Here is a 27429-nt window from a genome sequence, read left to right on the forward strand (position 1 = left end):
TTTTCTATCTTTGTTGGGTCTTTTTGTGGTTTAGGTATCAGAGTAATTGTGGCTTCATAGAATGAGTTGGGTAGGGTACCTTCTGTTTCTATTTTGTGGAATAGTTTGTGAAGAACTGGGATTAGATCTTCTTTGAAGGTCTGATAGAACTCTGCACTAAACCCATCTGGTCCTGGGCTTTTTTTAGTTGGGAGACTATTAATGACTGCTTCTATTTCTTTGGGGGATATAGGGCTGTTTAGATCATTAACCTGATCTTGATTCAACTTTGGTACCTGGTATCTGTCTAGGAACTTCTCCATTTCATCCAGGTTCTCCAGTTTTGTTGAGTATAGCCTTTGGTAGAAGGATCTGATGGTGTTTTGGATGTCTTCAGGATCTGTTGTTATGTCTCCTTTTTCATTTCTGATTTTGTTAATTAGGATGCTTTCCCTGTGCCCTCTAGTGAGTCTGGCTAAGGGTTTATCTATCTTGTTGATTTTCTCAAAGAACCAGCTCCTTGATTGGTTGATTCTTTGAATAGTTTTTCTTGTTTCCACTTGGTTGATTTCACCCCTGAGTTTGATTATTTCCTGCCGTCTACTCCTCTTGGGTGAATTTGCTTCCTTTTGTTCTAGTGCTTTTAGGTGTGTTGTCAAGCTGCTAATGTGTGCTCTCTCTAGTTTCCTTTTGGAGGCACTCAGAGCTATGAGTTTTCCTCTTAAAAATGCTTTCATTGCGTCCCATAAGTTTGGGTATGTTGTGGCTTCATTTTCATTGAACTCTAAAAAGTCCTTAATTTCTTTCTTTATTCCTTCCTTGACCAAGGTATCATTGAGAAGAGTGTTGTTCAGTTTCCACGTGAAGGTTGGCTTTCTATTATTTATTTTGTTATTGAAGATCAGCCTTAGTCCATGGTGATCTGATAGGATGCATGGGACAATTTCAATATTTTTATATCTGTTGAGGCCTGTTTTGTGACCAATTATGTGGTCAATTTTGGAGAAGGTACCATGAGGTGCTGAGAAGAAGGTATATCCTTTTGTTTTAGGATAGAATGTTCTGTAGATATCTGCCAGATCCATTTGATTCATAATTTCTCTTAGTTTCACTGTGTCCCTGTTTAGTTTCTGTTTCCATGATCTGTCCATTGGTGAAAGTGGTGTGTTGAAGTCTCCCACTATTATTGTATGAGGTGCAATGTGTGCTTTGAGATTTACTAAAGTTTCTTTAATGAATGTGGCTGCCTTTGTATTTGGAGCATAGATATTCAGGATTGATAGTTCCTCTTGGAGGATTTTACCTTTGATGAGTATGAAGTGTCCCTCCCTGTCTTTTTTAATGACTTTGGGTTGGAAGTCAATCTTATCAGATATTAGAATGGCTACTCCAGCTTGTTTCTTCATGCCATTTGCTTGGAGAATTGTTTTCCAGCCTTTCATTCTGAGGTAGTGTCTATCCTTTTCTCTGAGATGAGTTTCCTGTAAGCAGCAAAATGTTGGGTCTTGTTTGTGTAGCCAGTTTGTTAGTCTATGTCTTTTTATCGGGGAGTTGAGTCCATTGATATTAAGAGATATTAAGGAAAAGAAATTGGTGTTTCCTGTTATTTTTGATGTTAAAGTTGGCATTTTGTTCTTGTGGCTGTCTTCTTTTAGGTTTGTTGAGGGATTACCTTCTTGTTGTTTCTAGGGCGTGGTTCCTGTCCTTGTATTGGTTTTTTTCTGTTATTATCCTTTGAAGGGCTGGATTCGTGGAGAGATAATGTGTGAATTTGGTTTTGTCGTGGAATACTTTGGTTTCTCCATCTATGTTAATTGAGAGTTTGGCTGGGTATAGTAGCCTGGGCTGGAATTTGTGTTCTTTTAGTGTCTGTATAACATCTGTCCAGGATCTTCTGGCTTTCATAGTCTCTGGTGAAAAGTCTGGTGTAATTCTGATAGGCTTGCCTTTATATGTTACTTGGCCTTTTTCTCTTACTGCTTTTAGTATTCTATCTTTATTTAGAGCATTTGTTGCTCTGATTATTATGTGTCGGGAGGTATTTCTTTTCTGATCCAGTCTATTTGGAGTTCTGTAGGCTTCTTGTATGTTCATGGGCATCTCTTTCTTTAGATTTGGGAAGTTTTCTTCTATAATTTTGTTGAAGATGTTTGCTGGTCCTTTGAGTTGAAAATCTTCATTCTCATCCACTCCTATTATCCGTAGGTTTGGTCTTCTCATTATGTCCTGTATTTCTTGGATGTTTTGAGTTAGGATCTTTTTGCATTTTCCATTTTCCTTGATTGTTGTGCCGATGTTCTCTATGGAATCTTCTGCACCTGAGATTCTCTCTTCCATCTCTTGTATTCTGTTGCTGATGCTCGTATCTATGGTTCCAGATTTCTTTCCTAGGGTTTCGATCTCCAGTGTTGCCTCATTTTGGGTTTTCTTTATTGAGTCTACTTCCCTTTTTAGGTCTAGTATGGTTTTGTTCATTTCCATCATCAGTTTGGATGTGTTTTCCTGTTTTTCTGTAAGGACTTCTACCTGTTTGATTATGTTATCATGTTTTTCTTTAAGGATTTGTAACTCTTTAGCAGTGTTCTCCTGCAATTCTTTAAGGGATTTTTGTGCTTCCTCTTTATTGTCTTCTTCCTTTTTAGCAGTGTTCTCCTGCATTTCTTTAAGTGTGTTATTAACGTCCTTCTTGAAGTCCTCTATCATCATCAGGAGATATACTTTTAAATCCGTGTCTAGCTTTTCCGGTGTGTTGGGGTGCCCTGGACTGGGTGAAGTGGGGGTGCTGGGTTCTGATGATGGTGAGTGGTCTTGGTTTCTGTTAGTAAGATTATTACGTTTACCTTTCGCTATCTGGTAATCTCTGGGGTTAGTTGTTATCGTTGTCACTATTTAAAGATTGGAGCAGAAGCTGTGTTCCACTCACCAGCAGTCTCTAAATCCTGCGGCGGGGGTCGTGGGTAGCTGACGGTACCCCGGTGCTGGTCCAGCCGGAAGAGGCCTGTGGTCCTACTCAGGCCGTTTTTCTGCTTCCCTAACTAATGCAGTCTCTGGTCCCGCGTGCAATTGGATTGGAGCAGAAGCTGTGTTCCACTCTCCAGAAGTCTTAAGATCCTGTGGTGGGTGTTGTGGGTAGCTGGTGAGTGTCAGCCGACCCTGCGCCCCAGCTGCTCAGGTGCTTTTCTGACCGGAAGAGGGTTGTGGCCCTATGTAGGCCGGATTTCTCTCTCCCCAACCAGAGCAGTCTCAGGTCCCGCGTGATTGGACTGGAGCAGAAGCTGTGTTCCACTCACCAGCAGTCCCAAAATCCTGTGGCGGGGGTCGTGGGTAGCTGGCGGGTGTCAGGCAACCCTGCGCTCCCGCTACCCTGGCGCTGATCCGGCCGGGTGAGGCCTGTAGCCCTACTCAGGCCGGTTACTGCTTCCCTAACTAATGCAGTCTCAGGTCCCGCGCAATTGGATTGGAGCAGAAGCTGTGTTCCACTCACCAGCAGTCCCAAAATCCTGCGGCGGGGTCGTGGGTAGCTGGCGGGTGTCAGGCAATCCTGCGCTCCCGCTATCCTGGCGCTGATCCGGCCGGGTGAGGCCTGTGGCCCTACTCAGGCCGGTTTCTGCTTCCCTAACTAATGCAGTCTCAGGTCCCGCGCAATTGGATTGGAGCAGAAGCTATGTTCCACTCACCAGCAGTCCCAAAATCCTGCGGCGGGGGTCGTGGGTAGCTGGCGGGTGTCAGGCAACCCTGCGCTCCCGCTACCCTGGCGCTGATCCGGCCGGGTGAGGCCTGTGGCCCTACTCAGGCCGGTTTCTGCTTCCCTAACTAATGCAGTCTCAGGTCCCGCGCAATTGGATTGGAGCAGAAGCTGTGTTCCACTCACCAGCAGTCCCAAAATCCTGCGGCGGGGGGTCGTGGGTAGCTGGCGGGTGTCAGGCAACCCTGCGCTCCAGCTACCCTGGCGCTGATCCAGCCGGATGAGGCCTGTGGTCCTACTCAGGCCGGTTTCTGCTTCCCTAACTAATGCAGTCTCAGGTCCCGCGCAATTGGATTGGAGCAGAAGCTGTGTTCCACTCACCAGCAGTCCCAAAATCCTGCGGCGGGGGTCGTGGGTAGCTGGCGGGTGTCTGATAATTTTCTTGGTAAGACTTTGGTTGCTGGTTAGGGAGAAGCCATCCCCTCCCTGGAGATCATCTGCTTTGGGGTAAAATAAGCATATATTTCTAGGTTTGGGCTAAAGAGGTGTAGACAGGTAGGCAGATGGAATGTTTCAAGTAGTTTCTTCCTAATTTTTTAAAGTCTCAGAGTAAGGTGTGCAGGACAATGAAAATGTATCTGTCTTGGTGTGTGGTGGCTAATACTGATTGACAGGATCTAGAAACATCTAGGGGATAAACCCCTGAGTATATCTGTGAGAGTTTCTAGGTTAGATTAATGGAGGTAGAGAAATCTGGGTAGCACCATCCCATGGACTGAGTCCTGGACTGAACAGAAAGGAGGAAGTGAACACCAGCATCCATCTCTTTCTCCTTCCAGACTGTGGATGCCATGTGAGTAGCCACTGCACAATCCTGCCTTCGGATCTCCTCTGCCACAATGGTCTATATACCCTTGGAACTATGAGCCCAAGTAAACCCTTATGATTGAAATTATTTTACCAGGTGTTTTGCCACAGCAGTGAGACAATGTAACTGATACATCGCCCTTGCAGCATCTCAAAAATTTATACATGGGTTTCTCTTGTACACACTATAATAATTCTGGAAAGATACCTCTCCATTCTTTACTCTAATTGCCCCACTTCTTCAAGGAAGTGTCTCGTATAGATCTACCTGAGGGTTTCATTAGATTGTTATTAATCTTCCTTGTCTTAACCATTCACTAGGAAGACTTCTGGCGAGGGACTCTCTCCAAATGTCACTCTGTACTTTAAAGCCAAATATGAAGCTCTAAGTTCCCCAAGGAACCTGGAACACCTGTTGACTACAGTTCTTTTCCCTTCCTTTTCCCATCTAATTGCAATTTACCTGCCTCACTAGAGCATGGTGACGATTAACTGTCCTCGAGTCACTTTCAAGTCTGTGAAGGATTTCTGCTTCCTCAGGGCACATGTTCTGTGACAGAAACAGAACCACAATACTAATCAGAGACTTCATGTGCTACTGCGTCTGACAGTCTGCGCTCAGCATCCTCCTAACTCCTTCTGACAGAGGCACCGGGTCACTAGGCAAGTCTGCAAGGCTCAGGAGGTTGAGGAGATGGGCAGTAGGTAAAGCGCCTGTTGAAGAAGTGTGAAGACTTTAGTCTGAATCCACTGAACCCTTGTAAAAGCCAGATGTGACAATATATCTGCAAACCCCATGGCCTGTGAGGCAGGGACAAGAGAATCCCTCAAAAGATATAGGTCAGCTAGTCTGGCACACACATCACAGGACAAAAGACCATGCCTCCAAGGAGGTAAGAGGTAAGGGCTGATACTCTTCTGATTTCCTCCACAAGTACACAATGCATGCATGCACCTGCATCCACAGAGGAACAAGCACATGTATATGTGTACACACACACACACACATACACACATGCACATGCATACACATACACATTCATGCATACACACACATATGGACACCCAAAGAGATTTAAAATTGTAGTTAAAAAACTCCCTTTGGAGGAGGCATATCATAATACTGGATTTTCAGTTGGACTGGGCCTTAATGTCCCTGCTGGACGCCAAGAACATGGCTGCTGTTATGTTCTGACTCAAATATTTGACAGCTTCTCTGACCTGGTGAACATTCCCTGTGCCCAAAGGTTAATCCACTGTTGGCTGTCGCTCGCCAATCCTGACATCTGCCCATTTACTTTTTGCTGTTGGGAGCCATCCTATGCATTGCAGCCTTGTGTATACACAGCAAACACCAGCCCCTCACCCCTTAGAGCAGTGACTATGCAAATAGCTCAAGAAATTGCCAACTGTTTCCTGCAACTGGGCACACAACGTAGCGGCTTGGTGATTGGGTGTGAGCTCTCAATACACTGTGTGGATTAATAAACTATGTATCAGATAAGTCATTCTTGACCACATGGCCAGGATTGCAGAAATGTTGGGGTTCCCAGAAGTGACACCTCTACCTCTTATCATGCCACACTCCATGCTGTTCTGCTCACAGGAATCAGAGGGGAAGAATCTGCTTGAGTACAAAAAAAAGGCACATCCCATCTTCTTTTTCTTTTTAGTTTCAGTTCCATGGTCTGGTTTTCTTTCAGTCCTAGCAGCCAAAGATCCACAGCACTAAGTATGACCTGAGGGCCCCCATGCCAACCCCAACACACACCTAGCTCCTATTAACCAAAAACTGATTTTTTTTCCTTTCTACTTAAAAGATCCTTTTTAAATGTTTTGAGCTGCAATATGTTCAAACTCAAGGTGTGAAACACTGGGGGTGCTATGGTAATGACAGAGGGTCAAAAATGTCCATCAAAGGGGACAAACTCTGGGGGGTTGCATCTCTCCCCTCCAAATGTCTCATTAGGGTTCCCAGGCTTGGCCTCCATTGCCTTCATCTCCCGCAGTCCAATTTAATTGAGTGATGTCCTTGCTACGGCATGTTGCTCTTTGGACAGGAGGGTAAACTCATTCTGTCTATCACTGCGTTTGCTTTCTTAAGGGCCTTAGGATGTGCATGCTGCTCAAGTAATTAAATGAGGGTCACGCCGCAGCTTCTCCTCTCCAGCCTGTCTGAGGGCACAGTGGGTTCTCTCTGATAGCTCCTTCCTGACCACATGATTTCAGGAAGCTGGCTGGATTGCTTTTGTTTGTTTCATTATTGTGTGTGACACCTCGGGTCACAGGAAACATCAAGCCTCAAGGGGGCAGAGATTCAGTGTGAGCAATAGAAAGGCACTTGGTGTTCTGAAGGTCCCTAAATGCTGATGCAGAGAAACTGGAGCCCCTGGTTCTGGTGAGGGTCTCAGAGCAGACGGCTGGTCATGGTTAGTACTTCACATGTTGCATGTGAGGTAACAAAACCCTGCATGTCAGTTTTCATGCCCATTCCCCTTGAGCTAGAGTGGACCTGTCAAAAATAAAGCAAATTGAGCTGGGGAGAAGCCAGTTGATAAAAAGCTTGCCTCGTAGGCATGAAGAGTTTAGGCCAATTCGCAGAGTCTGCTGTTAAGATAAAAACGTGTGAGTGTGTGTGTGTGTGTGTGTGTGTGTGTGTGTATGTGTGTGTGTGTGTGTCTTGAGGCATGCTGGAGAGAGAGTTCAGTACTGCTCTTCTAGAGGACCTGAGTTTGGTTTCTAGCACCCCTATCTGGTGGCTTACAGCCATCTACCACTCTAGCCTCTGGGGTATCCATTGTGTCTAGCTTCTAGAAACATCTATACTCCTATGTATATGTTCCCCAAACATAAACACGCAAATACATATAATTAAAAAATAATAGTGGTAAAAATATCAGTGTGCTGGTGCATGCCTGTAATCTCAGCATGTGTGGAGGGAGACAACGTGCTCCAGGAATATTTCTGTCTCCATTCTCCTAGGACCTGAGTTCAATGTCATGAACTGAGATAGCTCTTACCTGTAGCGTCCATTTAAACAACAGATCTGACTGGGGAAATTTGGGGTGATTATAATAAATTTGGATTTTAGTTCGACCCAGTGCTGATTCTGCACATTATACAGATTCGTCATCTTTAAGTGATGTCCCAGATGAGCACTTTAAAATAGATGCAACTTTGTGTGAATTCTCTATAATACAGCAAAATCTGATAGCTCTATTAATAGCCAGCCTTTGGCCTTGGGAAGGCATGGTGGCAGGGTTTTTAAAATTCATCATCTCTGCATAATTAGTTGTGAATCTCTAAATATTCACACTGAAGAATGGAGTGGGAAGCAGGGCCCTCATCGCTCAGCGTCCCTTTCAATATTGCTCCACAGTCATCATTTTCTGGTGCTCTTCTAATTACTGCAAAACCAATTGTTTTTAACTCAACTGGCTCTGCTCTTTGTAATTTGTTGGATGTAATTACTTTGAAGTGAAGAAAATGTACTTCTTGTTCAGCAAACCAAGGCTTGATGAGGTGAGCATCGTCAGGTGGCCACAGGAACCCAGTCTCAATGTTTTGATTATTTTGCCTAACCACAGCATTTTGTGTTCAGGGGTTGTGAGAGGCAGGGAGTCCTCTTCCACAAAGCACCACACTGTGGTGAACTGTAGACCACAGAAGGGGCTGATGTGAAGAAGTAAATTTATGTGTGCACATGGCTATGTTTGTTCACGTGTAAAGTGTTTTTGTGTATCAGTACATGTACACAAGAGTATGTGTATACTTGTAAGCCAGAGGTCAGCCTCAGGCACCAGTATAGTGGACCTGTTCATCCTGTTTTTAATGACAGGATTTTTTTACTGGCTTGGAACATACCAAGAAGCTGGGCTGGCAGCCAGTAATCCCGAGGGATCTGCCTGTCTCTGCCATCCTAACTCTTAGACTATTAAAGCATTCTCTGTTTGTTTGCTTTTTAAGACAAGGGCTATGGGTTTTGAACTCAGGTTCCCTGCTTGAATGGCAAGTACTTTCCCAACTGAACCATGTCCCCAGCCTACAGTGCATCCAGTTTAGTACAGGAAAATGAAACAACAACAACAACAACATCCAAACCAAACCGAAACAAAACAAAAAACAGATGTGGGGAGGCAGTGCAAAAGCCAATGTATACTTTAGGGCCCCCTGTTAAAGAATTAGACTTACATTAGAGAATTAAAGATTAGAGACGTTTCCCAAAATCATATTTTAAAATAAACTTTAAAAATAAACTTTTAAAATACCACTTTGGGAAAATTATCCAACTTACATAGAAATACAAATAATAATTATGAAATTAACATTTATTCACTGGGGTTAGAGAGATAGTTTAGTGAGTAAGTATACTTGCTACTGTTCCAGAGAACTTGGGCGTGGTTCCTAACACCCACAGAGTGTCTCACTCTAGGTCCAATGGACCTAACACACTCTTCTGGTCTCCCTGGATGCTTGTGGTGTTCCTGCATAAGTGCAGGCAAAAGACTGATAACAGTAGCCACTCCCCACAGAAGAAAGGAACACTGTAAGAGGCAGCGGTTGGAGAAGAGGGCTGGAGCAGACCAGTGTCTTCTGGACATGAACTTATAGTGGTTGCCTCTAGAAGATCAAGCCACTCCACATTCCATCATGGAGTGCGGAGACGTTTCCAGAGCTCTCCACCCCTAACTGAGGAGCTATGAATAGTCTATGGCATCTAGAGAACAGGGTAGTTTGGTTTTTGTTAAGGTTGTATTCCCTGGTAGTTGAACCATGCTCCAGAGTGTGGTAAAAGTATGTTCTCAGACAATTCCAGACACGTACACAAGATATAGTGAACATGCTCATACCCACCCTCTCTCATCTCCCAGCATTCTCTCTACCCCCACATCTCCCCACAAATCTCTCTCCTGAGCTCATTTCTCCTCATTTTGTTTTGTGATCCACTGACCAGGGGGCCACCTGATTGACTACAGTCTGGAACTTACAGTATTATTTTACCAGAAATAACTGAGAATGTCATTACAAAGTATATCTTAAAACCAGTATTAATCAACATCAATGAACGTGGCTCATCAGCCAGACATTTATTTATTCAATAAGCAGATTTTTAGAGCATATCAGCTTTTGCCCCAGGGCTTTCTCTGAGACATGACACTATTCTTTTCCGGAAGGGGCGCAGAATCTCCAGCCCTTTTGAAATTCCAGTAAAAGGATCCAGCTTGGTGAACTCTGAGCAGTAAGTGTCGGGTTAGGGGTGCTTGGTTTCCTCATCTATAAAATCAAGACAAAACATCTCCCTTATAAAGTTCTCAGGAGGAATGGATGAGAAAAAGTGAAGAAGCCACTAGCCTTTCCGAGGGGATTTGTCAGTACCAATAGGTATGCTAGAGTCTGTATACTGGGATGCCAACGATTCTGTTGCATGCTGTATTAACAGAGGAAGACTAAACAATAGATTCCATAGAAATGGCACAAAGGGAACATACTTAGCCTCCTGAGCCTCAGATGGGCCAATGTTTATGCAAATGTCACTCTCCCGGTTAGAGTGCCCTGCTGTCATTCTCAGAAAGAAATAAGTGGTAAGTGGCTGGGTTTGTTTGTTTGTTTGTTTGTTTGAAATCACATTTCCTGGGCAAAGTCCTAGGGCAAAAGGAGAACTGTACCTCACCTTGCTCCTGTAGTTTGTTTCAAAACCACTGAGGGAATGTAGACTAGTTAGCCACTATGGAATGTTCCCCCAAAACACCTAAACGTGGAGCCCAGCTATGTTACTTCTGGGTATTTACTTAGTCAGCTTAGCACAGAGATACACAAGGCATCAGTGTTTACTACAGCATGATTTACTATAGCTAAGTTATGAAACCAACCTGTCCATCCAACAAAGAGGAATAGGTGCCATGGTATGCGGACATGATGGGATTTTTCTTGGCCATACAACAGAAGGAAGTTAGGAGATTTGGAGAGAAACGGATGCACCTGGAGATAATCATATCCCGCTCATGAAGCTAGTCTTAGACAAATATCATATATTTTCTCTTAGCTGTGGTTCTCAGGTTTTATATGAAAATATGAAATCATGTATCTATATATGATGTGAAGTAAGCCTGTCTAGAGAACAAAGGTCTCTAATCAAAGGGGCGAGGGTAAACAAGGAGAGTACAGGAGTCATATGCTCGACAAAAAATAGATAACATTCATGAAAACCTAAGCTAAAGTAAAAACTTCACTTCACTGAACTCACTTCACTGAGGTATGATTTTCAAACAAAAAGATGTATATATTTAATATGTGCAGATTGATGAGTTTGGAGGTCAAGTCTTCTGGGAGACTGGACTTTGTGAGTAAGGAAGATGTACTGGAAAGCTTTAAGCAAAGAGGCCACGTCATGATATACTGCATTTGGGGGACAGTACATTGGTGGCGATGTAGATAATAAGTGGGCTGGGGTATGGGTAAGGTAGAGAAGAAGACAGTGGGGCCATATAACCCAGCTAGGGACTTGGGCTGTGCTAGGGGCAGAGGTGGTGAATAAAGGGTAGATTTGAGACATGTGTGGGAGGGAAGCTAGCAGGATTGTGGAATAGAAAAATGGGGTAAAGGGAATGAAGAGCCAAGCACACTGTTGGAGTTTCTGATGTGACAGTGCATGGCATTCAGAGGAGATGGGAAGCATGGGAGGCAGGGGCAGCTTCCTAGAGAGCAAAGGAGATTCAGCTTGTTTTGTTTTGTTTTGTTTTGTTTTGTTTTGTTTTGGTTCATAACATGACAGGGCTTGCTGACTTAGCTCTGGATTGTTTCTCAAATGCTGGTGTGGTAATGGCATGGTTCCCAGTTGGAGGCCATTGGGAGCTGGTGAAAACACTCAAGAGGTGCTGTCTAGGGAGGTGTAAAGTCATTAAAGCAATGCCTTGAAGATAGAGGGAGGCATTTCCTTCCTCTTCCTTTCACATCCCAAACTCGAGGTAAGCAATCTTGCCCTATCCCATGCTTCCTGCCCAAGATGTGTTTTCTTCCACAGTCCCAACTTATCAAGGACTAGACCTCTTTTCTTTGTAAGTGGACGATAATGATTGCTTTGGTCTTGGAATTTAATGCTTAGCCATTTCATAGGCAAGTGTTCTATTACTGAGTTATGCCTTAGCCTGGGTCTCCAGTTTTTGAGACAGGGTCTTGACTATATTGCCCAGGCTGCACTTTGATTTTGATCCCCTCCGTGTTGACTTCCGAAGTAGCTGGGATTACGATGTGAGCTACCCTACTAGGCTGCATGGATACTTGTCATTTTGCTGCAGTCACAGAGAGCTGACTAGCAGAAGAGTTGAGAATGGTTACCACAGGGATCTGTCAGGTGCTCACCACCAGCCGATTTTGTTTTCTTTTGTTTGTATATACTACTTACATGATGGGATTCATTGTGGCATTTACACACACACACACACACACACATATATGTATATATATATATGTATATATATATAATGTACTTTTATCATATTCCCCCCTTAGCCCTCTATCATCCCCTCTCACTCCAGCTGACCTGTTTCCTCTTCCCAAGAACTCTCCCTTCTCTTCCATGTCTCTCCTCTCCCTTACCCAGGGTTCCTTCCATGAGCCTGAGTCAGAGGTTTCATAGAGATGCATGGATGAGGGAATGTTTTCAAGAACAAGGCTGAGAATGCTGGTGGTGGGTCATTTACTAGAATGGGCACCTTACCATTGGCTACACCACTAAAGAAAATGTTTCTCCTTTCCCCACCAACTTTTAACTATAGCTCTTCAGAGAGAGGTGGGGCCTCGTGACCTGCTTTCCCTCCTCCATGATGGATGTTGACATGCCCAGTATTTGGTTTGTCTTCTGTAGGTTATCAAAGCTATTGCTGGTTCAAGTGTATATTATTTTCTTTTAAGTAACTCAGGCACCAGGGCAGCATCCAGAGTTAAGGCTCTTCCTTTGCAAACAGAGGCTAGGCTTCTCTGCTGTCATGCTACAGTCCTTCCCTCAGCTTACATGGATCCTTTGGCTTCTCCTGTTTTCTGTCTCCTCTGTGCCTACCTTCATGGTGCACAAGGCCCTGACTGCACATGTAGCGAAGGAATATTTGCTTTTCTCAACTTGGCAAATTAGAGTGGGTAGTTCTGTGGAAACAAAGTTACAAAATGACTTCTCTGCGCCCTCACCCACTGGGCCACCTACTCAGCTCCTAAATCCTGCATCTGTGGGCTGACTCTATGCTAACAAGTGGACTCTTAACATTTTTCAGTCAGGCAAAAGAAAGCAACGCTGAAAAAAAAAAGATCCATGTTTACTTTGGTGCTTTATGAACAGGGAGGTGGGGCTCTAGGGAGGAGGTGATATGTTTTGTTACATTTGACAGGATGCAAAGAAGGGACCTGATGGGCTGGGGATGTAGCTCAGCTGCTTACTTGTCCCACTGTGAACAGTGTGCTTGTGACATTCAACCTCCCTGACTAGCTTTCTCTTTGAAGCAGAATTGGCAATAGAAAAATCATTCTCTTTCAGTACTTAAAAATATGCATATTCTTAAATATATAAATATCACCTGCTCATTCTGCATAATATTACATGTGTGTATGTTTTGGAATAACTATGTGTATATACACATGCACACACACACACATACACACACACACACACCATATATTTAAGAGCAATTCAAGAAAAAAAAATAAGACCACGAACGAATTTGAAAGTGAGCAAGGGAGGGTACATGATAGGGTTTTGAAGGGAAGAAAAGGGAGGGAGTGATGAATTGTATTATAATCTGAAAAATACTTAGAAATACGTATATTCAGGGATGGGGATGTAGCTCAGCTGGGACAGTGCTTGGATTGTGTGCAAAAAGTCCTGGGTAACCTCCCCAGACCCACATTCACCAGGTGTGGTGGCACATGCCTGTGATCCCACACTCAGGGGACAGAGACAGGGAGAGAAAGAGTTCAGGGTCATCTTCAACTCTACGATGAATTCAAGACTGATCTGGGCTATAGGGGGCCTGTCAGTCAGCATTTCCTCACAGAGGAACTCAGTGTGACTTGCTCTGTGCTTTTCTTTGAATACACCCTGGATCATCAGAAACATCTTACTGATCCAATGGAGAGTTATTGCCTGGTGTGTACAGTTTGTAGAACATTTAAGAATTTCTCATTGATCTGAATCCTAGCCCTTTGGTCCTTGCTTCTTAGAAGTCATGCAAAAAGCAGGTCACATGGTTCCATCACACAGAACCTTGGAAGCAAAGAACATGATTTGCCCCCTTTCTTTTTTCTGTCCCCCAGAAGGAAGTTGGTGTTGAAGAAGTAAGCAATTGCTGACTGTATACTCTTTCCATTTAATATTAATTCTGGGTAGAGGTAAAGGCATAGATGAAAGTTTCTAAGCTGTTATGAGCTGGGTGTGCATTGAACCCGACATAGACCATGTCTCCACTTAGTATTTTGAGGGATGTGGTGTTTAATTTTAAGAGAATTTGACAGAATCTAAAATTCCCTGAGTAGAGAGTCTCTGTGAGGAATTATTTAGAACAAGTTAGTCTGTGGGCATGTGTGTAGAAGAATGCCTTAATTATTATTTTGGTGTAAAAAGACTCAGCTTACTGTGGGTGGCATCATTCCCTAGGCAGGGGTTCCTGAACCGTATAAGAGAGGCAATGCAAGGAAGTAGGGATCCAGCCATTTACTCTTTCTTTGCCCTACAGATATGGTAATGCTTTTAGTTCCTGCCTTGACTCCCCTGAAATAATGGGCTATCATCTGGAACTGTGGACCAAAGATGCCCTTTCTTCCCAGAGTTGCTTTTTGTCACAGAAATTGAAATGAAAACACAATAGGAGATTATGGAGTGTTTCAGAGGTAGACAATGTAGGTGGTTCACTGGGTTATGTGTGAGATTTGAAGGCTCAGTTCCCTCTCATCCCCCCTCCCCCCGCCTCTCAGCTGCCACCAGGTGAAGAAGTTGTAGCCCTAAGCTTCTTCTGCCTTGGGAAGGAACCATTCCACCCTGCCCTCCTACTACTGTGGACTGAAATCCCTTGAAACTCTCAGCCAAAATGAACCTATTCTCCCCTACATTATTTCTGTCAGGTATTTTATCATAGGGATGAGAAAAGTAACTGATACAGACTTGGCAAAGCAAACCAATGGAAGATTTGATTTAAAATTAAATCTATCTCTATAGGATTCAAGGAGCTCAGATTTTGCAATCAGGACAGACAGGTAGATGGCACCCCCTCACCTGGGTCTCAGTAGTAGCATCTTCACCCCTCCATCCTGAAAGGGGCTCACTTGCCACTGCATCCTCAGCATATTCGAATGATGGGCCAGTGTGAGCCTTTGACTCTGCTCCATTTTGCTTTTCAAAACTGGGTTTTCCTAAAGGAGGAAAGATACATTAAAAACAAAACAAAACAAACAAACAAAAAAAAAGCAAAAAAAAAAACCCCACAAAAAACAACCAACCAAACAAACAAAGAAAACAAAACCAAGCTTTTGCCAACCTTTAACAAATTTTGGGAAAAGAAAGGGAGACATTTAACAATAATATGAAGGTTTGAAAACTGGGAAAGTTGGGTCTCCTGACATCCTGTACCCTACCTATGTGAGCCTGAGTTGCTCAAATATTTCCATAACTGTGTATATACATCTTCAAATAAGAACTAAAACATATTGCCTTGGGACCTGACATCTTTCAGAACAGGTTGAGGTTTTCTGGATTAAAAAGGGTTCAACAAGCAAACCATTAGGGAACTTAAGGCTTTCTTTCCAATGCTTTCTATCAATGAGGAAGACATTTTGGAAGCTGTTGTAGTCTGAATGAGAATGGCCCCGCCCCCAGAGGCTGGTGCATGGAACACTTGGTCCCAGCTGGGGGTGTTGCTTGGGATGGTGACAGAACCTTTAAAGGGGTTGTTCCCAACTAGAGGGAGTGGTAACAAGGCAGAAACCTTGATGCTGCATAGCCTGGCCCTACTCCCTGTTCCTTGTTTTCCAAGTGTGGCTGCAATGTGACCAGCCAGCCTCATGCTCCTGCTGCCATGCCTTCTCTCCCAACTGTCATGTCTTCCCTGTTCTGATGGACTGCATCTCCTTGGAACTGTGAACTAAAATAAATCCTTTCTCTTTTAAGTTGCTTTTGTCTGGGTATTTTATCACATCAATGAGAAAAGAACTAATTCAGAGGATTAATACCTCACTGAGCTAATAAACTTCCATGGAAAGGATCAGATTTTTTCAGCCTCTCCCAAACATGATTGAGCAGTAAGGCCTTGTTTTCCTTTGCAGTTGTTTATAAGGCTTTGTGCACATATTTATTATGTGCTAAGCATAGTCTTCCTTGTCCTTCCTTACCAACCATTTCCAGTCTCCCATTATTCTTGTCAGTCCCCTTTGTGTCCCTACAGTTTCACTTTAATTTCAACAAACACACAGATACACATGCACACACGCACACACACATGACTGTATGTATCTCCATAAAAATCTATAAACCACAAACCATGAGAAACATAAGATATTTTCCTTCCTGAGATAGGCTGCGCTCCCTTAGCATGCTTACCTACAGTTTCATACATTTTCCCTGGAAATGGCACAACTCTGTTATTCATTGTACATGAAAATAACCCCATGGTGCATACACACTACATTTTGTTTACCCATTCCTTTGTTGATGGACATCTAGGTTGGTTCCATAATTTAGCCCTTGTTCCTAGAGCTGCAGTGTGAATGGATCTGCAAGGGACACTGTGATGTGTTGTCTTGGAGTCCTTTGGAGATATACTCAGGAGTGGGATAACTGGGTCATAGGGAAGAGTTATTAGTTCTTCTGAGGAATCCCCATACTGACTTGCTCAGCAGCTGAACTCTTTACATTCCCACTAGCAGTGGACAAAGGTTCCCTTTGGCCTACACCCTCATCAGCATTTACTGTTACTTGTTATTCTAATTGGGGTGGGATAGAAATTACGTGTTCTTGACTTGCAATTCTCTGATGGCTAGTGAAATTGAGCATATTTTCCCATGTGTTTGTAGGTGAAGCTGAAGGACCCTGATGGCAACTCCCCCTCCAGAATGATGAAGGAAAGTGGTCTATAAGTGAATACCCTATTATAGCATATATGTCTATAGATATAGATGGATAAACATATACACATAGATACATATAGCTAGACATGGTACATCCAATGAAACATACCCAAGAAGAATGAGAGTGAGTAATTTTGTGGAAAATAATGCAACCAGAAATAAATTTTAAGCCAATTGTGCCAAATCTCAGAAAGATTCCTAGATTTTTATATAGCTACACAAAGTTATATATTCACAGATGGCATAAATATAGAAGGGAAAGTATGTAGGTGGCCACGGGGACTCATAGAAGAGAAAAGGGAAAGGGGGAGGGATTATGAAGAAGAGTAGGCAGGACACACATTATATTCTTGTATGAAAACTTTAAAAAATAAGCTTTGAAAATAAACCCTAATTATCAAGAGAACATTTCACACAGCCCTCCACAGCAACTTCTCTAGGTAAGGAAAAAGATAGTGACGCTTCCATCAACACTGTGAGATGTGTTCAGATGCCTCCAGGTTTGAGATGGGGATAAGAAAAAGGTTACGTGCGGCTGTGTAAATCACGCAGAAAGTGGCTGCTGGGAAGGAAGGGAATGGAATCCCATTTTCCTTCTTGTTTTGCTCCTGAAACTTCTGCACTACACAATTTCTCACCTAACAAATGGTCACCAAGGAAAGTATCAGAGAGCAGCCCTGATTCTGTGGATGTCACTGACAGGAAACTTCAGGATGGGCAACAACCCCAAGATGGCCTCCTGCCTGCCCACCTCACTCTCTCCCATATACCACCTTTTACAACTCTTTGTGACAATTTAATTAAGACACAACCCTGGGGATTTGGATGCATTGAATGTAAGTGGCAAGATCAGAACAATCTCCTTCCTGTCCCCTTCTTACGAAGCAATTCAAAGCTTGTGGTTTCTATTCAATTTGTTATAATGACAGTGTTTAATCATGGAGTCTACTCGGCAGCCCGCTGCCGAATTGAGGTCACACATGCGACTATTCAGGCATAAAGCACATAATCTATAACTAAGATTTCGCCCCTGAAGCTCTGGAGGCTGTGCCATTAATTAACACTGCACTTATTTCAAAAATAATATGCATTACGGCCTTTAAAAATGTAACCTTGGCTTGGAAGGAGCGTGAGTCGTGATGAGGCCCCTTGGCCATTGCTATTAATGTGTGAAGAGTTTAGTCACAGGGACAGTCTGATACGTGCATTCAAACCTGTTTAATTAACAGCTTTCTCTTCTAATTTCTAAGAAACCCATAGCATAACCTCCACACACAGCTCCTTTCTGATCTTCTAGCCATAAACAAAAGCATTTAGGCTCACAGGCCTAATTGTTGTGCTTATACACATATTGTCAGAGCCATAGAATCCGCATGTTAGAAAGTATTGAGCATCATCCTGAGGTGCAATAAATATTTTTAATCGAGGGAACAATGAAAAAAAGAACTCTTTGACCCTCAGCTTGGCCTTGTCTTTAATCATAAAAGCTTCTTTCCACTGACTGCAGGCAGGTTTCCATGGAAAGGCCAGCTCCTTTCCTCTGTAGTCAACCCACAATCTGCCGCTGATCAGTCAAGCTGAGACTTTATAGTTCAGCAGCATGGAAATGTACAGGAACGAGGCAGAAATATGTCAGGAGACTCAGAATTTCTGGGTAGAGGGCACACATTTCAGGAACATCAATGGACTGGGGCTAAATTGTTCTATATTCAACTTATCCTTTTTAAAAAGATTTCTTTAGGTTTTAGCTATGCATATAGATGTGTCTCTGTTCAGGTCTGCACACATGAGTGCAGTATTGGGTCCTCTGGAGCTACAGTTGTAGACAGTTGTAAGCTGCCCAATGAAGGTTCTGGGGACTGAACTCAGGTCCTCTTCAAGAACAGTATCCACTCTTAACTGCTGAGTCATTTCCCTAGCCCCTATATTCAATATATTCTATGTGAAGTTATTGTTTAGGATAAGATCCCATGAACATACCCTGAATGATTTACTTCTTCATCAATTTATGTAGTCATCTAATGGTATCATGTTGCCTTGTATGAATGTTCACTCCTTAACATAACATTAAAAGTTGATGTCATTTTGTCCACTAGTATGTGTATATGTTTTTGAGTAGGTATATGTTCTTATTGCAGGGGGGCGGGAATTACACATGCTTGTGTTTGTGTGTGTGCATGCATTTATCCACACACGTGTGTGTACTCTGTTGTGCAGAGAACAGACAGAAACTGGCTTTGCTCTTCAGGCACCTTGCAGAGGCTCTCTCACTATCTTGGACTTAGCCGCTTTGTCCAGCAAGCCCTCGGGATTGGCCTTTTTCTAACTCTCTTGCTCTGAGATTATAGGCATGATTTTTTTTTTTACATGAGTTCTAAGAATTGAACTGGAGTTCTAGCATTTGTGAACTCAAGCACTTTATCCACTGAGCCATCTCCTCAGTCCCTGACAAGGTCTTCCAGGTGTTGTTTCACTGTTTGGTTGAGGGTGTGCAGAGATTTACATGAGTCTGCGTTTTAGTGGGGCAGAGGTCACTGAGTGACTTGTGACAGTAGACTGAGTGACTTGGGTAGTTTCACAGGTACATGCTCATGGAAACATGCTCTTATAGGGGAGAGGGGACACACAATCACATAGAAAAGCAGATGGCACTTTACCTGAGGAGGTGGGCTTGGGAAGGTGACTCTGTGAGGCTCTCATCTCTCTGGCCATCATGCTGGGGTCAGATATGGAATGGATGATCATGGACTCCGGGGAGCTCTGGCTGTCTGTGGAGGAAGGCACTTCATGGTCAAGGGTTTGGGCTCTGGCAGAGGATGCCATGGAAGCGGCTGGCTGGAGAGGCAGGAGGGCATCAGTGTCCTCTGGAGAGTCCTGCTGGCATATGTATCGTCCCACTGAGCGGTTTCCTGAGTCTGGGAGGGGGAAGGTTCCAATCCCGCTGTCCAGTGTTCTCATCTGGCAGTTGGATTCTGACAGAGAAACACAGAGGGAAATTAGAGACGTAGAGAAAGGCCAACCCCTGAGTCTAGCTGACAGAAGAAGATAAGAAGAAGGTTGCGATTTGGATGTGATCCTGAGGAAAGGAGGCACCAGGTGAGATGGCTCAGTGGGAAAAGGCCTTTACTTGTTTTGGAAGCTTGGTGACTTGCATGTGTCCATGTGAAGGTGGAAGGAGAGAAAACAACTCCACCAAGTGGTCCTCTGTCCTGCACATGCCCACTGTGGTCTACATGCTCCTGACCCCTACACTGTGTGGATACGCACACACAATACTAATATTGATAATTAATAAAAATATAACAATAAAAGGACACATTTGAAAACAGTGTATTAAATATCCAGTGCGTTGCATGAAGATGAGCTTTAACTGAATATGAAACTGTCTCCTCCACGTAATGGTCCATGGTGGGTGGGCACAGTTGCATGCCCATACACACTAGATGGGTCTCCAGAGTGATGAGAGGAAAAGGAGCCGCCATTAGAGACAGACAATTATTTTTGATTATCTTTATTTCAGTCTGGGACTCATACAGCTTCAATTAGGTGAAGTTTATTAACTGAAATAAAGTGAGTAATGAGCTCATGTAACAGACTGGAGTGCTGTTCTGACAAAGGGGACGGCGCATCTCCTGGGTGAATTATCACCGTTTGGTAGCTGACTCAGTCCTCCGCCTCAAGATTGGATAGGGATGGTAGTTTATTCCAATGTACTTAGGGGTCAGAGCAGCAATAGCCATGTGATATGTGTTTCCTTATAGAGACCTTATTGAGAAGGGGTAGGGCTACTCTGTCCTTATTCCTTTATGCAGTGACAAAACTCATCACAACCTATTGTGTTTCTGTGTTTCTGTGTGCTTGTGTGTATCTGTGTACTTGTGTGTGTGTAAAATCTAGAAGTAAATGTCTGCTGTCTTCAATTATGCATATATATATATATCCTATATATCTTACCATATACATATTTACCATATATATGACACATGCAGTAAGTTATATCTTATTTTCATAAGAAGTTTATGTAGTTTAGTTCTTATTTAATTTCTAAGATGGAAATGTGGTTTACTGAAGCTAATGAGATCAACTCCAAACTATGATTACCATATAGAGTTTCTGATCATATGATAAAATCTCAGAATGCAATGTCTTTGTTGTCATCTTATGAGTCTCTTGTAGGTCTAGGAGTGGGTAGGCAGTACAGCTTAGCACTGTTTAGAACCCAGTATGGGATGGAGTAACTCTGACATCATCTTTGTGTCTACCAGCTGCCATATCACCAGTGCTTTATGGCACTGTGCCTTGCAGTACAGCACTACAGAGTGGCGTCTCTGCACAAGACAGGGCTCAAGCCATAGGCTGCCACATGTATTAAAACTTGGTTTTTAACCAATCTCTGAAATTTAGTCTGGCACTGTCATACTGCAAGAAAGAAAAGAATGAGATAGTAAATGGTACCATGGGTCAACTGCTCAGTGCGCTGATAACATGTTAGGACAGACCAGAGAGGCATCTATACATGTTGCACACAATCTCATTTAACCATCAATTAGTACCCAAGCTCCAATATCACCCCTTCTCCTCCTTAAACTTCTTCATTGTAAGGAGTAGCATACTGAGGACTTTTCATTACAGAGTTAAAATACAAAAAGAAAATGATTTTGGAAGTTAGGAAGCTGTTGTTGTTTAAATGAGACATTTTCTCCACTGGCTCAAGCATTCCAACACTTGTCTCAGCTGGTGGTGCCTTTTTTGGGGGTGGGTGTCATAGAACCTTTGGGAGGTAGAGCCTTGTTAGACAAAGTATAACACCAACACCAGGGCCAGGCTCTGTGTGTAGGTCATCTTGCCACACTTCCAAGTCATGCTCTCTGCTTCATACTCTTACTGTTGAGAAGAGGGCTCTTATTTTTCGGCCCCTACTGCCGTGCCTGTCACTTGCTACTATGCCTGCTTGCCACGAGGAAGGGACTATCACCTCCCTGTATCTGTAAGCCCAAATAAACTCTTCCTTCTGTAAGTTGCCTTGGTCATAGCAGTTTATCAAAGCAACAAAGAAGTATCTAGTAGAGAAGCAGTGTCCCTGTATAAAAAGGGGCTTTGGTCTTTAGAGGATATACTGAATGGAGTGCAGCTCAGTTCCCAGCTTCATATGAATGATAAAGGGGAGAGCCACTGAGGAATATATCTGAAATCAAACTTTGGGCCTCCACATGTTTATACACATATGTGCACTCACACATATAGACACAGCAAAGGGAGACAGACTATCAGCTTTTCTTTCAGAGACCTCCACCCCACTAAGTTTGGATGCTTCTGCTAGGTCTAGTTGCAGACAATAGGACTGAGGACAAATTTGGGGTCCAAAATGAAAGAGTGAAGAACTCTTTGTCTGGTGCCACTGGACTGGAATTTTCTAACCTCTATCCTCTCCTTTTCTTCCCCATTAGCACAAAGTATTGCCAGACCACAAGCTGTAAATTCTTAAGTTCTCATAGACAAACTCAGAACCCACTTGCTAATAACAACATTTTCATTTTAACTTTTAAAGATCCCAGATGGCCACTGTGGAGGATGTGAAGGTGTCCTGTGTAAGAACAGATGAAATGAGCTGTGGACAGGCAGGGGCTCAGGCAGACGCCAGAGTTTCACCCTCAAGCAAATTCCTTCAGAATTCGTGTACCTTGGGAAGCCAGGATTGTATTGAAAGTGCTGATGCATTTTTCTGTAGTTTCTTTAAAGTGCTATTAGTTTCCTGTAGTTCACAAAAAGATTGCAACTTAAAAAAGTGTTGGATACTGTACTTCTGAGGCAAGTTATTTTTCCCCCTCTCAGAGAATTGTAAGAACTCATAAAATAATTAAGTGGCTGTAGGAAGAACAAAGTTCACAGGACTAGGCTTGCTTGGAATTTTCAATGAGTTGACTTGATCTTGCCCTAGACAGATGTCAAGTTCATATCTGTATTTGTGAACGTGGCTGCCAAAGGTGCCTTGCTAATGAGTTCAAGGGTTGGGTCACTCAGTGTTCCAGCAGGCTTCAGTCTTCCCAGGTCACCAATTACATCTCTGGCCTTGGCTCACTCTCTCACATATTCCCGTTGCCCCATTTGTCTCCTATTGGTCTCTAAATGCAAACCCTTATACCTGCCACTGCTGACAACCTCCAGAAGTTTCACAGGATGATGTGGGGGCACAGACGCCTAGTCATTTCAAAGCCAAAACAGAACAAAATAAACCCCAGATGACTCTTTAAAAAGAATTCCAGCTCTCAGGACACAGACAGCTGGAACACTCCTCATCCCAGAACATCAGGGATGTACTAACGCTGGTCAGCAGCAGGACTTGAAGGAATCTTGCAAAGCAATGGACTCACAATCTTCCTTCCCTGACACAATAAACACACTGGGGTGTCCCGTTTGCAAAGGGATGGATGGGCTTTCTTCTCTCAGAACAGGATACAGGATATCCGAAAGGGCCTCTCTAAAATGATTCAGCTTAGGAGTCTCCTCTGGCACAGACTTCAGAAATGAAGGAAGTGACCTTATTGGAGAAGTCAAGAGTAGCCCAGGGACAAACAGGGATGGGATGGTGGCAGGAAGGAAAGGTTTTGAGAAATGTCTCCTATGGGGCTTTTTAAATGTTCAAATCCAGGTATTAGATACAAAATCCCCATTTATGTGCTGAGAGACACCTCATTTAGGAATGTCTGCCAGGTAAGTATGGAGATCTGAATTTTGTAAAAATCTGGGTGTGGAGGTCCAGAGTAGGGAGGGTGAACATAGGAGGACCCTTGGAGCTCCCTGGACTGTTAAGACTAATGGGTGAGCTTCAGGCTCACTAAGAGACCTTATATAAAAGTAATAAGGTAGAAGGCAGTGGAGGAAGATATCCATTGTCAGCCACTGGTCTCCACACACATAAGCACACACATACATACATGCACATGTTCACAAACCATATTAACATGTACACTCACTGAGACCCCTGAGCACAGACATGCACACACAGACACATGAACACACACACACACACACACACACACACACACACACACACACACACACATATGCATGCATGCACAAAGTAAACAAAGATGCAAATACATAATCAAGGTGAATCTGAAGACTCAGAAGAATGAAACTGGAGACCATACTCATCCGGACTGGAAGGAGTAGATTTGCAGACCTGCTTGGTTTCTTACTGATTTGAGGTTTAAAAAAAAATCAAGGGATGTTTGACTTCTATAACCAGAGTTCATGTCTTTACTCAGTCTGGAAAACTGCTGACAATGCAGTGGTGCTTAGTAAGTCTCCATTAGCAGCCGTGGGTAGGGCAGAACTGCAGTTTCTTAACAACTGTATACTTCAGCATCCGAAGCAAACCAAGGTGTCGTCCTTGAAGCCAGTGCAACACTGTTTATGGCAGTGAGGCTCATTTTACTGAATAATCAATCTTTTTATTTTTAATATATTCTCTTTTTAAAAAAACGGATTTATTTATTTATATTTTTATGTGCAATGTTGTTTTCCCTGCATGCCTGCCTGCCATATGGCATAGGATCCCCTAGAACTGGAGTTCCAGACAGGGGTGAGCTGCTATGTGGGTGCTGGGAATTGAACCCTGGTCCTTTAGAAGAGCTCCCAATGCACTTAACCACTGAACCAATCTTAATCAACTACCTTTGGTAACTAAATCCTTATGAACGAGTATATCAGAAGTATTAATTAGCAATTAATGAATATGGAGCAGAATAGCTGTGGTTGGTTACAATCTGTATTGTATATAAAAGCAAGGAAGCCATCTTCTTAAGGGATCCACTCTGGAGCCAGAATCCTCAGTCATTTAAAAAAAAATAGAAATTGTGTATTTGACATTGCCTTTAATTAGACTTGGGACCTTCCAGGGACCAGTTGCAAATTAGCTCACATGACTTGTGACCTGTCACTGGGTCCTGCGACATGTTCTGAGCGATTACATAGGTAGGATATGCCTTACCAACACTGCTTCAGAGAGTTTTCAATATTCACATAGCCTTCCAGATGATTCTCTGGAAATTCAAAATCAGAAACACTCCAAAATCAGATTTTATATGTTTATATATGTATGCATATTATATGTGCACATGCTCTGTGAATACCTGTTTAATATGTGTGTGTGTGTGTGTGTGTGTGTGTGTGTGTGTGTGCGCAAGCTGTTGTCAGAAGCCAACCTTGCCTATTGCTCCTTCGGTGCTGTTCACCTTCTGTTTGTGTTTAGGTCCTTTGTTTTGGCTTTGAGACAGGGTCTTTCACTAGTAGCTGGGCTGATTGGCCAGAGAGCTCCAGGTATCCACCTATCTCTATTTCTCCAGAGCTGGGGTTACAAGCTTGTGCCACCATGATCGGCTTTTTGTTTTTGTTTTTGTTTTGCTTTTTACATCAGTTGTAGAGATTGAACTTGAGTCCTTCAGATTACAAGATGAACAGTTTCTAGACTGAGCTGTCTCCTCAGTCGCTATGCCTACAACTTTTTGAGCATCATATCTGCATTTCCAACATCTGAGAAGCATTTTGGGTTTTGGATCATATGTTAGGCAGACGCAGGCTATGACTGCTTCATTGCAATGAACTAGTCTCTTGTGGATGCAAATGAATTACATCACTAATCATTTTCTATCTTTAACACTCAAAGATCCCAGGAAAACATAAAACATGAAACCTGAATTTCTCTCTATTTTCACTTTGAAAACTGCTGCTATATCTATAAAACCTTTAGCTGAAAGCCAGGTGTGATGGTGGTACGGAGGTGGAGGCAGGGGCATCCCTGGAGTTTACTGACCAGTCAGCCTAGCACAATTGGTGAATTCCAGAACAGTCAGGGACCTTGTTCAAATAAACAAAGTGTATAGCACTTGAGAAATAGCTCATCACACACAGATATACACATGCATGCATGCTCACACACAAACACACACACACACACCCCTACCTCAGCCAAACACATAATGAAAATCTACCACAACACAACAGCCATCTTATTATTGGGCACAATTTCCTAATTTGGCTATAACCCAAGTGGTCATGTAAATATGCCTTGGTAAGCATCATTTCCAGGTTTGTACACATCTTTAAGCAACATGGTGTGGTACTGGCAATAAAACTTAGACCACAGACGGGAGCACAGATTTCTTTATTTGCACATCCCTCTCTTCATCTGTCTGGCTGAAATGCGCTTAAGGAGAAAAATATCCAAGCCAGTTGCCAAAACCCTATCCATTAAAAATAGGTTATTTGTTTTAAGTTTACTCCACAGTTTTTTTTTTCAGGCAGTACAAAAAAATAAATAAATAATGTGGTGATTCATCACCAATCATTTGGTAACTTTTGGCTGTGGTATGAAGATGACCTTCTAGAAGGTTAAATTTAGCGTGATGGCTTGGGATGCTCGAGAATCCTCTTCAGTCTCTAAGTTCAAGCTGAGTTTAAGCCTTCTGAGGCTTGAAGAATGTATAGAAGAATGTGAATTTGTTTTGTGATCCCTTGAGCTTTCTTTGGCATAAAAAACACCAGATGTTGGGAATTTGGTTCACTATTGTATAGGGAGTGGACAGAAGGAAAAAATTAGAACATTAAGAGGAAATAAAACATTGAGAAGAAAGGCCAGTAAGATGGCTCAGCAAGCAAAAGTGATGCGATCCTGATGACCTGAATTTGATCCATGCAATATGCAAAAAGCCCCGTATACCAGCAGCACACATCTATAACCGTAGTTCTCCTTCAGGAGGTGGGAAATGGAGACAGGCAATGCCTCAGAGTCTATGTGTTTGCTCTGGAGAACACGGGCAACAGAAATAACAGGGAAGGTCTTGCCTTGACAAGGTAGTAGGTGAGAACTGACTCCCCTAAGTTTCCTCTAACCTCAAAATGCATATTGTATCATGAATGTTCTAACACGCACGCGCATGCACACACACACACACACAAACACACACACACACACAAATAAATAACTTATAGTAAAAATTTAAAGGAAAAAAGTAGCTCATGAAAGCCCCTTGTAAAGATAAAGGGGAAGATATACAACCGAGGCTGGATCAGTACCCTTCAAAATTAATATTTGGGGGGCAGGAGCATCACAACTGACTGTAGTAGGATGTCACTGAAGGATATAAACTAGAAAAGGTTAGCCATGTGTTCTAAGGGTCCAGCAGATCACACACTTAGAAATCTTCTTCGCATTTATATATACAATAAAACCCTCTTAAGGCAGGTTCCTTCTTGCTATTGATGGATGGCTTCTGACATTGTTCTGTGGATGGCTATTCTAGGATTTTCTATATTACTCTTAGAATGTCTACTGATTTTGCTATTTGTGTGTGTGCATGTATTTGTGTGAGGGGGATATGTACATCCTTATGTATGTACATATGGGTGAAGAGGCAAAAAAAAAAACAAAAACAAAAACAAAAAACAAAAAAACAAACCAAAAAACCATGGTCTTTCTCATTCTCTCTCCACCATAGTTTTTGAGACAAGGTCTCTTACTGAACCTTAAAGTTAGTTTGTCAATTTGTTAATACTGGCTAACCAGCAAAGTACAGATACCTTCCTATCTTTGTCCCTCAAACAATGGGGTTACAGTATGGACTGAGGTGGCTAGCTTCTATGTGGGTGATGATGATCAAACTCAGATTCCCAGGCATGCTCAGATAACACTTTACCAACTGAGCCACCCCTATGACCCTTGAGTCTTTCTTGATCTCACAAAATTAAAGATTGATCTCTATGCTATCATCCCCTCAAATTTCTGAGGTCAGGTC

General features: G+C 42.9%; 1 protein-coding gene across 9 annotated transcripts in view; it reads right to left on the reverse strand.

Annotated features, from left to right (window-relative positions):
• Nckap5 (NCK associated protein 5) overlaps nucleotides 1-27429 on the reverse strand; it is an 896002-nt gene that overhangs the window by 62517 nt on the left and 806056 nt on the right. For all 9 annotated transcript variants that reach the window (XM_085840657.1, XM_085840660.1, XM_085840668.1 and 6 more), the window contains 2 exons: nucleotides 19291-19605; nucleotides 14787-14923 (listed from right to left, as the gene is read on the reverse strand). In XM_085840657.1, the coding sequence (XP_085696783.1) occupies nucleotides 14787-14923; nucleotides 19291-19605 (452 nt within the window). The remainder of the gene's footprint in view (nucleotides 1-14786; nucleotides 14924-19290; nucleotides 19606-27429) is intronic.

This window comes from Mus caroli, unplaced genomic scaffold (assembly GCF_978045245.1).
Source record: "Mus caroli unplaced genomic scaffold, Mus_caroli_1 scaffold_1, whole genome shotgun sequence".
NCBI classification, from domain to species: Eukaryota; Metazoa; Chordata; class Mammalia; order Rodentia; family Muridae; genus Mus; species Mus caroli.